The sequence below is a fragment of the Styela clava genome, chromosome 12 (assembly GCF_964204865.1).
Source record: "Styela clava chromosome 12, kaStyClav1.hap1.2, whole genome shotgun sequence".
Taxonomy (NCBI): Eukaryota; Metazoa; Chordata; class Ascidiacea; order Stolidobranchia; family Styelidae; genus Styela; species Styela clava.
This window is the reverse complement of record NC_135261.1, coordinates 15989658-16002574: the sequence shown is the minus strand read 5'-3', so window position 1 is coordinate 16002574 and position 12917 is coordinate 15989658. Positions and strand designations below refer to the sequence as shown.

The 12917-nt window shown below is 33.4% G+C and overlaps 1 protein-coding gene across 3 annotated transcripts; it reads left to right on the top strand.

The window, feature by feature from the left end:
• Positions 1 to 275: 275 nt before the first annotated feature.
• On the top strand, positions 276 to 9537 carry LOC120329783 (atlastin-3-like). 3 transcript variants are annotated; one of them, XM_039396561.2, is made up of 16 exons: positions 276 to 463; positions 1043 to 1220; positions 1507 to 1703; positions 1855 to 1992; positions 2679 to 2834; positions 3110 to 3175; positions 3314 to 3545; positions 4332 to 4516; positions 4728 to 4799; positions 5200 to 5394; positions 5974 to 6045; positions 6432 to 6641; positions 7142 to 7213; positions 7569 to 7772; positions 8237 to 8308; positions 8625 to 9537. In XM_039396561.2, exons 2-16 carry the CDS (start codon positions 1202 to 1204, stop codon positions 8922 to 8924), a joined length of 2190 nt encoding a protein of 729 aa, XP_039252495.2. In that variant the 5' UTR covers positions 276 to 463; positions 1043 to 1201; the 3' UTR covers positions 8925 to 9537. The 3 variants fall into 3 exon arrangements, with proteins under 3 accessions (XP_039252495.2, XP_077974646.1, XP_039252494.2); XM_078118520.1 differs by lacking the exon at positions 276 to 463 and having other exon boundaries at positions 723 to 1220; positions 8863 to 9537; XM_039396560.2 differs by lacking the exon at positions 276 to 463 and having other exon boundaries at positions 724 to 1220.
• Positions 9538 to 12917: the final 3380 nt, after the last annotated feature.

Sequence of the window (12917 nt, the reverse complement as noted above, 5' to 3'; positions counted from 1 at the left end):
AAGGTATTTCATTATAGGACCTCACAGTAATGTACCATTTCACGTTGATATGCATAAACGTGTTAATCATTAAATTGTCATGATATATTTAACATACCGTATGCACATATAAATTGCAATTACATTTTACGTAATTATGTAAACTCAATTTAAACCCATCCCCTTAGGCCTCAAAAGGATTTTCGTATCAGATATATGAAACCATTAAGTCACCGCATAATCCTGATCGTGCAATGCTAGTCCTCTCCTGCTAAAGTAAATCTTGAAAGTGAAACAAGCGAACTCAAAAGTATATCATATACTCAAGTATGGTCATTGTCAACCAATCGATGCATCGACTTCAATATTGGATGACGAAAAATGGCTATCAAGTTTGCAAACACCAAAAATGCCTGTTTAACGATTGTTGGTCGTTTGATTGAATTTAAATTTGGATCATCGGATTTAAAAATGTTTTAGTGAGGTCTATAGTTTGTATTATATGGCATTTTATTTATCGATAAAATTTCGAAGTTATTAAACTTTTCTCAAATTCATTTGTGTCTAGCTGTTTCACTAATACATTGTAGACTTGCAATGCTTTGAGTCTCATTTAACCCAATTTTATAATATATATATATATATTTGAATTTATTCGTGCATCGATGTTTCCTAGGATACTCCTATCAGGGATATTTCCCTTTTCTATGTGAGGGGAAGAGATACGCAAAATCACCTTGTAATAACGACAAAATTTCTACAATATTTTATTGCTTTAGGAACAAGCATATCTATGGCTTGAAATTAGCTATCTTATAAATAGATATCTTATACTTGTTCCAACTATAAACGATATGTGTGTGTTTGTCTACATGAACTCAAAATCTTCCGAGAATCGAAGTCCGGGGGATTCACCGAAGGGTACCCGCGTGTTTCGAAGAATAATGAATTCAGTATATTTTATTGCTTCCGTTCCTCATTTCTATAAAAAAAAGAAAACTAGTAAGCCTGAAAGGTCGTTAGTTGAGTGATGACAACGAATTTAATTTTTATGAGTTTATAGATGCGCGACTTAAGTTACAGTTGACTGTCGAAGTGAACACAATCTTTTTTATGCGTTACGTATATGAGTGGTATACAACAACAACGTCACGTAAGACTGTAAGGAGGTTATTGCAGAAAGACAGACGTTTGTTAAGCATAGCAACAAGTTGTTAAGGGCATGGCTTCCTCAAGACCTAGTAAGTATATATTTTTGCTATATTTTCAATTTACCTTTGAAAACTTAGCAGTAGTTGCTTACTAAGAATCTATTCGGGCATTGGCAAGTTACTTCATGCCATGCGAAAAGTCTTTAAAAGATAGTTGATCTGAATTTGAATTTCAGCGTTGCAGTCAGAAGATAGTATTCTGTTGCAAATATCAAAAATATTTCCCTAATGTGCTATTTAATTAAACCAAACCCAGATGGAAACTACAGTTATTTTCATTGAGACCATTCAAACTCAATCTTCTGTATATATACAGATACGGGCCATGCTGTTCCAATAATGCAATGCAAAGGCAATGGTGCAATTGAACTCGACCACGTTGCTTTGACTCACATATTCCGTCATCCAGATATTAAAGACAAGCCAGTTTGTATTGTTTCCATATCTGGAGCATTTCGAAAGGGGAAGTCATTCATGCTGAATTTCTTTCTACGTTATTTAAGAAACCAAGGGGTAAGTATAACGACTAACTAAAATTCATTTATACATATATATTCATGTACGTACAATTAGAATCATTATTCGACTACGTCAAGTAAGATTAAATGACTGGATGGTGTACACACTTTCATCAACTTTCAGAAACATGTTCTTTATGTTTCAGTATAAAAATCCCAATTGGCTAGGATCTGTAACTGAGCCTCTTCAAGATGGTTTCGAATGGAAGGGTGGAATGAATGCCTGCACAAACGGTATTCTAATCTGGAACCAAATTTTCACCGTGAAGAAAAACGGGGGGGATGTAAGATATTTTTCATTTATAAAATATCTATATATAATTAATACGGTTGAATTTCAAACCTCATTTATTTCTTGAGCTATCTTCCGAAAATACGTCGCAGAAAAAGTGCTCATATCGTCAACTTTTGCCGCAGATATATAAATCGACGCCATTTGGTATGCGATCTCGACGGTTGTGTAATTTTAGTTACAGTTAGGAACTGAATTCTGCAAAAATGTCTTTGTGTGAGATTGCATACAAAAGTGGCACCTATAAATCATTCTGTCTATTTTAATTTACCTCCCAATGAACAAGAATATTGACTAGAAAGGCAGGAAACAATAACTTATATAGATTTCATTTTGAATACTGAAATTTACATTTTACATATTTAATGCAGTCTAGGCGTTTTTTTTCCTCATAATAATGTCTTGTGCAAATGTGATGTAGCATAATATAGCATGAAAATACCGAACTACAAAAAATGAATTCAGTTGAGGGCGCTTTCACAACAATTTCAAATAATCTATGATCAAATATTCGAATACGAAGTCGGTACCGTCATGTATCAACAGTAAAGCGCTCGCTAGCTGGAATCAATCACTATTTCGAGTACTAAAATCAGACGACAAACAATATATATCAATAAATAACAACAACAATATTTTCAAACAACTGTTGAATAATGGTATGTGTTATTGTCACAGGTTGCAGTTATGTTGATGGATACACAGGGCCTTTTTGACAATAAAACTGACAATAAAACAAACACATTGATATTTGCTCTCAGCACGTTGATAAGTTCAGTCCAAATATTCAACTTGAGTCAACAAATTCAAGAAAGTGACTTGGGGTTCCTCCAGGTACGAATTTTATGAATAAATATAGTCGTCATATTTTATCCGTGTTGAAAAGTAATATTCAAAGTGGACGTTTTTGGTATCGGCTACTGGAAATGAGTGCCTCACAAAACATAGGCAAATTGATTGAATTTAATAATACGGATGCTTTGCTTCAAAATACTGGCATATTGCAAGCTATTTCCTGGCACTTTTATTTTTACAAGTGTGTAATCGATGTGTAATGTGATGCATTCGTATTTCAAAGCTTCCAAATGTACATATTTCTTTCTTTCAAGTTCTTCACCGCTTATGCTCAAGCAGCAAGACAGGCTGAGGGTGCTAAGAATATCAAGCCGTTTCAGGTAAGATAGTTATCTTCGATAGTTATGGTTAACATATAGTCGTATCTACAACAAAGTTAGCGTGTCTATTTAACTCTTCAGGCCATACTAAATTCAACTATATGTGAATGAATGAATGCACTCCACTTCACTTTTCAGACATTGATTTTCCTTGTGCGAGACTGGCAATGGGGGGAGCAAATAGAATACGGAATGAGCGGTGGAAAGAGATATCTTCGAAAAATTTTATCCAGTGATTCGTCAACAAGTGAAGAACTTAAGGCGGTCAGGCAACATTTGAATTCAAGTTTCGATGATACAAGATGTTGTCTTATGCCATACCCAGGAAGTACTGTCGCAGGAACGATGGCTTTCAAGGGGAAAATGAAAGGTATAGGCTGCATTATATGACCTAAGGGTAATTAATCATATGGTAATGTGGAAGACTACTACGGTTGCTTCCTTGATAACAATTCGATTGCTAACTACTGAAAAAGTAAAAGTATAGCATTAGTATAATAGTTGAAAAGGCAATTTTTGTCCAAAAAGCAACCATATAAATCTTAATATAAATTTTTCAAAACGATTCATACTTCAAATTATCAAATAGAGACCTGTTTCTCATGATTGTTGAATACAATTAAGCAATATATTCTGGGTCAACTAATTTTAGTTCTATGTATTTTAGAAAATAAGAGTTGACGCAAAGAATATGATGACCTTTACATCAAGTTAATGTTATCGATTATGTACTATAAATTATTTCGCTGAAAGTTTCCGTCACTTTATAACATATGGGAATTTCGACAAGAAAATATTTTATACAAAAAAACAGGATAGCAATGTTCAATAGCTTGGACACAAAGATCAAATTCGCGAGGAATTCGCGGTGCAGCATTAGCATATGCTCGACATTTGTTATCTGATTTTTAATATGTTTTTAAAGCAGATTACAATTCAAGTCCATTCATCATAGCAACTCACATATGATACGCGTTAAGTCTCAGAAATCATTTTTTGCGTCAGAAATTATTTACGAAAGTTCAAAAGCTTGCTCAAAAACAAAATATTTGAAAATATTTCTATTATAACATCGTTTCGGTTTCTGAATCAGAATGAGAGTACCTGTAAATAAGGGGACGTAATAGTTTTACTTATGTTTTGTATATGTTAACAGACATTGACAGAGCATTTGTACAACAAGCAGTTGCACTCACTGAAAATATATTCAAGCCTGAAAATCTCGTTGTCAAGAAGATTAATGGAAATGATGTCACTTCACTTACAATTCTTAAATACGTGTTAGATTGTGGAAACAGTTTAACAGACGGAAAACTACCCAATCCAAAAACTATGATGGAGGTAGATAAATAAGCTTTGATGTAAAATTTATACAATTACAGACATTGTGGGTTTCTTAAATAGCAAAATAATAAATTTTATCAAAATAATGAAACCAAAGAATACAACAACTACTGAAGTTGGAATTGTTTGTTTGATTTTGCAAGACATTACAACCTTCATCGTCATATACCATCGAGTGAGATTTTTATTGTATTGATTTTCTTTATAGAACGTGGCAGAAGCTCAAAACTTACAGTCTCAGAGGCGTTGTGGTGAAAACTATACACGTATTATGAGAGAGGTAAGTTTTTTTGAATGCGTGAAATAAAACAGTAGCAAATCATATTATTCCTCCAACTGAAATAACTCAAGCAAGGTGACAAATAGGATAAATTGAGACTCGACTGTATTGGTGCGGATAAATTTGTAAGATACCAACATTCGAAATCTGTAATATTGGAAAGTCAATTTTAAATTTACCAATTCTGTGTGCAAAGGACGTTAAAAACATTGGAAATCGAACAAATTCAACAGATAGACACATGCCATCATCCTTTTATTTTAACTCTTAGCTCTAGTTTAAATGAAGGCTTGGGTTTGTAGGTATGATTTCTTGGTACAAGACGTGAGCTCGATTATATTGTCTTTAACAAACGTATAGATATGTAAATTGTGACTGGATTGATTACTAAAAATTGAAGGTTCTTGGAGACAAGTTTGTCGAGCAACAATTTTTTGCGGAAATGCACGAACAGGCTAAAAGCAACGCAATGCGTGAATTTGAAGAATTCACAAGGTTTGGGAGTGAGCAAAGTCGACAAAAATATCGGGATTATTTGATACATACTATCGACAGAGAATACGACATTTTGAGACAACTTAACAAAAGCAACAAGGTAATTTCTTACGAAGTATAATCTTGATTTTGGATTTCAGTTGTACTTGAGATATACAATTTCCGAGGTACAGACTTCTTTTTTACATTGTTCATGACATAACTTGCAATCCAGTCTGTCGTCGTCGTAAATATATCCATGCATCTGTCTAAATCCCCCGTTTTCAACCAGTGCACTATGGCCTACTTCTGGACCGCAGGAACATTTTCAGATGGGCCACGAATTGTTAGACTTGTTGAAAAATGAGGTAAATGTGATTGTGATAAAAATGAAGAATAATGCTGTTTTTTGTTATTTTTTTGGTAATTTTCATCTTAAATATTGAAGTGGAGGTGCCTAACTTTACAAGAACAATTTTTTGATTTCTTATGCTTTTTTCCTCTTGCACAAGAACGTTAATGGGCCAAGGAATTTTTTGTGCTACAAAAGTAGGCCACGGAAGAAAAAAGGGTTAAGAACCACCGGTGTAAAGTTTAATTTGTCAATTAATGAGAATCATTAAAACTTTTCTGTAATTGTTAAGCTTTTTCATTTATTCATTTCATATAAATATTTCAACTATTTATTTGATATATTCAGATTGAGTCGGAATCGTCAGTGTTAACTTTGATTCAAAATTTGACAGATACGTATGAAGATAATATGAGACAGGTTTGGATCAGCATATTTGCATTTATGAAATTTTTTAAAAATTTTACACGATAAACGAAGTTTGTTTGTGGGCTTGATCAATTCGATAGAAATCGCAACGGAAACGCCACACAAATAGTTTCACATTTAATTGGTACTATTGTTAATCCAGGCTCACAACCAAATTCCCAACTCTAAATTTCTCTCTTTAATAGACAGCGTTGTCATTGTTTTGTGATGATGGATTACTTAGACTTAATAAGATTGAAAGGAGTATGAAACTTAATATAAAGAAAGAACAAGTCGTCTATAGGCCTACGCGTTATCTGCTCATTATTTTAGTGTGCCACGGCCTTCATCATTTTTACTAAAACTTCTTTTGTTGATGTTCTTTTTCCGAAAAAAAGGCGATCGAAGGAAGCAAGGTTCTGACTGAAGAAGAATTGGAGAATATGAATATATTATTCACCACCGAAGCGTACGATCTTTTTGCCGACTCAAACGTTAATCAAGAGCAGAAAAGCCGATACTTCGACAAACTACAAAATAGAATCGAAAGAGTGCACGATATCATCAAAAAAGATAACGACGATAAGATGAAAATTGCTGAAGAACAAGTAAATGTCTTTCTATTTTCATCCGTGTTAATGTGAGGAGGAAATGGAATACATTAAACAATACATTTTTAGGCAGTGCAAACTTTAAATGATATGATTTTAGTTTCGATGATTTAATCGGTTACTGTATCAACATAACAATTGTACTCTCACAATTCACTGTGTTGCAGCTTTTGTCGACCACGACCATTGTTTTATATCCATTATAATTGTTACGTTTGACATATGTAATGTGAATGTTGTAATTTTAATACATTGTTTATTAATACTTTACTTATTATTCACTGTCAAATGCAGTGTAAAAATTTGTAGAGCAACATGCCAACAGCACCCCAACACGCTATGTGATTAATATTATATATATACTGGTAAACCGAAAACGTAGTTGTTGTTTTTTTTGTGTGTTTTGAGGAAAAACACAACTAACTGCAAAATATACGCTTTGATATTGAATATATATACTCGTGTTACAGTGGGCTGAATATTATTCTCACTTGTAGAATGAAGTGGAACGGCATTTTCTGAAGATGCAGCTTAAATATTCGATGCAATACAGAGGAGAACTGCGAAAGGTAAGCGATCAATTACAATTTTCTCAATAGAATAGGGTAAGGTTGCTCGTATTTACATACAGTAAATAAAAAAGTTAATCAGATGTATTAGTCAAATGTCGAACCACGCATCACGCCCGATTACCAGTCTGAGCCGGATATCGGAACAAGTATTCGATAAATTGTTTTAGTTTTCCGTCGGAGGTGAAACGACGAGAGTAAATATGCTTATTGCACAATGTACCAGCGTCTAGCAATAAAGTAACTTTGGCAAACAGTGACTTATTGCATATTATGTCATTTATGTTTGGTTTTGTACATTGGTAAATTTGTTTTCTATTTGGGCGTTTGATACTATTATTATAAATCAAATTAGATGGTAGATGAATATGCATCTGAAGACGACTTACAGAAAACTGGTGCCGATCGACGAAGAGACTTGATTGACTCGCTCAAGATAAAAGTTCTGGAGCATGGATTATCAGAAAATTCGTCGATATGGAAAAAACATGTAAAAGGCCTTGAAGATAAACTTGATGACGAATTTAACCAAATACAGAGAATAAACTCCGAAAAGACGGTATGTGTATTCTGATTGTGTGTTGATTGCTTGCATTGACTACACATTGGATAGATTCAAAAATGCAACCCCGATCTTATTTTTTATGTTAGACGTTAGACGACCGCAGCAAATGAGTAACGTACGCAACGTTTTTATTTATTCTTGTGAGATTATCCAACTAATTTATACGTATAGTTGGTTTTACGGTAACTTATGAGTTTCATCCTCTTCTGTTTGCACAAATGTCTTGTCCAAATATAACTGATCATACTATCCTTGGTAGTGGTACCATATATAAATGTCGCACTAAAACCAAATATCAGAAGGCTGAGATAGCAAAATTCTCCCATACATTACATGATAGTATCATAGAGTAACGTACGGAAATGTATCTCTCTACCATTAAATAAGGAGTACCTACGCTAGAAGTTTCACATTTATATCTAATTTGAATTCGTATGTCTTTAAATTTATTAACATAGGCAAATCTGGAAAAGCAACTGGAGACACTACAGAATCAAGCTTATTGTGCATACGAAGAATATTTTTCACAGGTAAATTCATTATCAAACCAAAATAAAGAAACAATTCATAGATTATTTCATTTTAAATGATTTAGGATTGATATCCATTCAAAGTCCCCGATAAACAATAAGGTAAAACAACATTCTTCAAGCAATGCTGAAATATATAATTTGGACTGGTGCGCGGCATAATTTATACGACATTGATGTTTATGAAACTCGTTTGAAACATATTGCTAGAAAAAAAAAATTGTTGTCTATTTGCAATGCTACCTTTGTCCGCTCATAATGCTTTTATCTGAGTAACCATGTTCAAATACCGTGAGAAAAACTAAATATTTTTCAGCTTCTCAAAGACACTTACATGGAAAATGATAATTTATTTGCAAAACATACAGAAGTTGTAAATAATTTATTGATCAACATGAAAACAGCTGTTGGCAATTCTTCTATTGCTACCAGATACATTATGGAAACTGAGCAGGGTCTAAATGATAGGTATTCTGTTACACAAAAATGGAACGAAAAAAACAACTCTTTTTTTCGTAAATGCTTCAAATTTGTCAAAGACTATGTTATTCCAGTTGCATCTGTTGCCATACCAGCTATAGTTGGTGCCTTCATGAAGCTTCGGCTTCCACTGTAGACGCTGGCGTGACTACCACGACTTCTAACAACTGATAAAATCAACATCACCAGTATTTAAGTATTTTATTTCTTCTTCGATAGAGCTTATCAAATACATCGGACTATTAAACGTGATTTACATAACATAAAAAACAATATGCCAATTTACGTTGCATTCTGATAAAAATGTATTGATATCAATGCTATAAATAACGATTTTTATTTACGTCTTTATGTTATAATTATACAATTTAACGCTTTTTCGTAATTACTAAACATCTACTTTGCAATATGTCAATTTTTTCCATAAAAATGTAAATATCGATGCTGTAAATAAAAAATTTATTTTCATTTGTTTATGTTATATCATTACAGTTGAACGCTTTTTTGCAATTACTGTCGTATCTATTCTGCAATTGGGCAATATTTTCCATAAAAATTTAATTTCCATGCTGTGAATAAAAAATTTATTTCATATGTTTATGTTATATCAATACAGTTTAACGCTTTTTCGCAATTACTGACGTATCTTCATTGCAATTGTTCAATTTTTCAAAACAAAATGATTTGTCTGCTAAGGCATTTTATAATCAGTTGATACTTCTGTGAAAAAAGTTTATTGCACTCGTTGTTGTTGTAATTATTTTCGCCAGGTTCAAATCTGAATCTACGTCACCAGCCAATATTGCAGCAGTTAGGCGTCAATCATGTTGACTCAAGTCAGTTATTATTTATCGTATGTATGTAGAGTTTGTTATAACCAAAAAAGGCTATGCTATTCGGGCTAGGCTATTCGAATCATTTCTTCGGAGTCTAATCAAACTACGCTCAAAAAGAATCAAACCAGACACATGATAAACAATTCAATAGTTTATTCTGTAATTTAGGGTACGCGTTATTTCTCTGGGACTCCTTGGTGGTGAGACTGAGCTTTCCTACAGTGGTCCGCTTTTCAGAAGGAAAGTAAGTGCTCCAAGTTATGCGCGCCGCACCTGCCGTCTTCGCGCTTTTTCGTTCAGGTGTTGATTTTCGTCTATTTTTTTCTTTCTGTTTTGTGTCTATTGATGTCTTTTTCTGATTGGAAAACAAGATTTATCCCTCAGCGCATGATACTTTGCGAAAATTAGGGCACAACTACCGACGACAATGCAACGACAACCTAAAGGAATTTCCTAATGAATAACAATATACGTCAATGAGATCATTTGCCTAGCAACAGATAACAAAATATTTTCAAAATATCTGATCCGGGTTGATTTAAATCGTGATGCTAAATGCCTTTTATGGGATGTAGCCGTTGTTTATAAGTTTCTACGTTCTGATTTCAAATTGAACTACAGTATAGTAATTGCTAAAAAGCTGCGGAGAATAGGATTTTCGACTACCTACTTAGAGTCAGTTAATTTATTTTATATTATGTTATTTTTCGTTTTTTTCTTACCATCCATAGCCATAGCTTGAGAAATATTATTGGTAGGCCTCCAGGATAACGAGAGTATGGAACTAGTCCGCAATTTTCTGAATTTTTTTTACAAGATTTCAGTTATACTAACGGGACTATAAATAACTTCCCCTGAAATGAACTAAACAACTATCGAGAAATAAAATCAATATGTTCACACTCAATAGAGATTTTTCTCGTGTATTGGCCTCGGTATTTTGGGGCGTCGTGTTAATCGCGGTCTCGTGTAGTAGACATTCCTTAGTTCTAACAAAAAAGTATAATTACTATATAGGACGTAACAAAACCAGCAGCGTCTTTACGGTATATGACTTTTCAAAACTTTGATAACATAATACCTTCTAGTGTTAACGTTGACGAGTAAAAATCAAAGTTCGATATTACATAGAATGTATTCAATGCCTGCATTACTCGTATGTAATGAGCAGTGAATCTTACGTCCACCTTAACTCCAAAAGTAAAGTGACAAAAATCATACGCAGGGTAAAGACGTTGACATCGGTTTCTGCTTGTTCAATTTGTCACAACCTATTTGTGCGAATCTGGTTTTTCTGATCTTGTTAGCATCAAAACCGTATCAAGGTTGGCAGTAGGGTTGCCAACTATGAAAAGTTTGAATAGATTAGAAGAACATAGATTACCGTCAACATTTATTTTGTAACTTGCAGAAAAGAACAATATAAAACAATGAAATACAAGCTAAAAAGATAGAGTGAAAAAATCTCCATGTGTTTTTCATTTAATGTTTGATTAACATTGAACCAAACAAGCTCTAATTTTGCAGTTGCATAAGTTTATATTTCTTAAAGTTATATTTCTTCTGACCCTTTGCTGACTCCAGCAATTGTGGATCACGCTTTATTTTTTCCGAAAATTCACGATACATGTCTTTCATATTAAAAGTTCAATTTTCATTAGTTGTATGGAGCTGCATAGGGCAAGACACTTTCGAATACCTGATGATTTCAGAATCGAATCGAATCTTGAATACTTGGGAGGTATATAATTGTATGTAATTTTCTCATTGTATTGGGCCCACCAGACACTTAAATTACTGGAAACGTAAAATGCATCACTCAGACAGATTGCTGAACGTTCACACACAATACACGTTTTCATCAATAACTCACTACAGAAAAAAGTCAGATGTCAGAATTTTGCTGAAAAAATAGGACTTAAAAATAAAAATTGAGAAATTTACCAGAAGGGAAAAAAATGAGATCGCAGCAATTCGAAATTTAGCGCTGAACCGATTCGAATAATTTGCTATTCGATTCGAAATGCTCAGCCCTAATGGAGCATCTGTTCCTTTCACTGCGCCATTTAGATAACATTACACAAAAAATGCGGTCACAAGAAGTTGAGGTTCCGCAAATTGAGACCACAAATGAAACTATTTTGAAAACGATAACACACTTAAGATTAAAACATTTTAATATGAAGTGCAATTTACTGCTTGTTGTTTTGCATTCTGTAAACAGTTTAGTGCTTTGAATCGTGCCAAAAGTTGTTTAAATGAGTGCAACTTTATCAAATAGTCAATCATATTCAAATTATGTTTGTCTTTTAGCTTCAAATGCTCTACAATTTTTACAAGTGTCTGATATTTTGGAAAAAGATTTATCAAAAAAAAAAATTTCAAATGTTGAATTATCATCGAAGTCATTTTTTTTCTCCAAATACGTTATTGCAATATTGTGGAATAATCTATCCGTTTAAGGGCCACAGAAAAAATGAACTAGCTCGGGCAACAGTGCGTTAAACTACTCAGACTTTACACAGCTCTCCAGCTAATATCAGCTTCCTAGCGAGTGTATTTATATATAGACATTTACAAAAACAGCATTGTTGGATTGTGGAAACGTAGAATTTTCAGTTATTGAACTAGTATTTACTCAAATCATGGAGTGTTGCCATTTTCGGAAAATAATATAAAATATTTGAAATGATAATAAAATTGTTATTTCTTGGGTTATTGAGCCGGACCAAAGCGAAATTTAAAAGAATAATTAGAAGCTGGCAAATACATAAATGGAGGCGATTATTTAAGAACGACGAATAAAGGAGAGTAAGCATATTTTCCAAATGCTAGAAAGGACAAGGACCGAAAAGCTTAATTAAAGGTTCGTCCTTTGGAATAAAGTATGGTTGGCAACCCTAGTTGATAGTGACATTCGTCTGGCTATATCAAACACGGTGCCAAATATCAGGGAACCTCGTCAGACAATCCCAAGCGCAAGATTCCCATTCATTGTATACTAAAAAGCTTGAACTTTCTTGTCTGTGGTTTGTTTTTGCATTTCATAAAAGGTCGTAAAAGCATAATACAATCCAACACGTTTAGTTTTTGCAATGACGTACAGGGGGGCCACGAGAGCAAAAAGGCGCCGGAAGGGGGCCAAGAACCATAAAAGGTTGAGAACCACTGGTCTATAATGTGTAGAAATTTATAATTCCTCCGAATGTTTGAATAATATCATTTATCGGAAGTTGAAGTTTTTATATAGTTTTACATTCGACTATCTCCTTTGAGAACTGTTTATCTAAAAT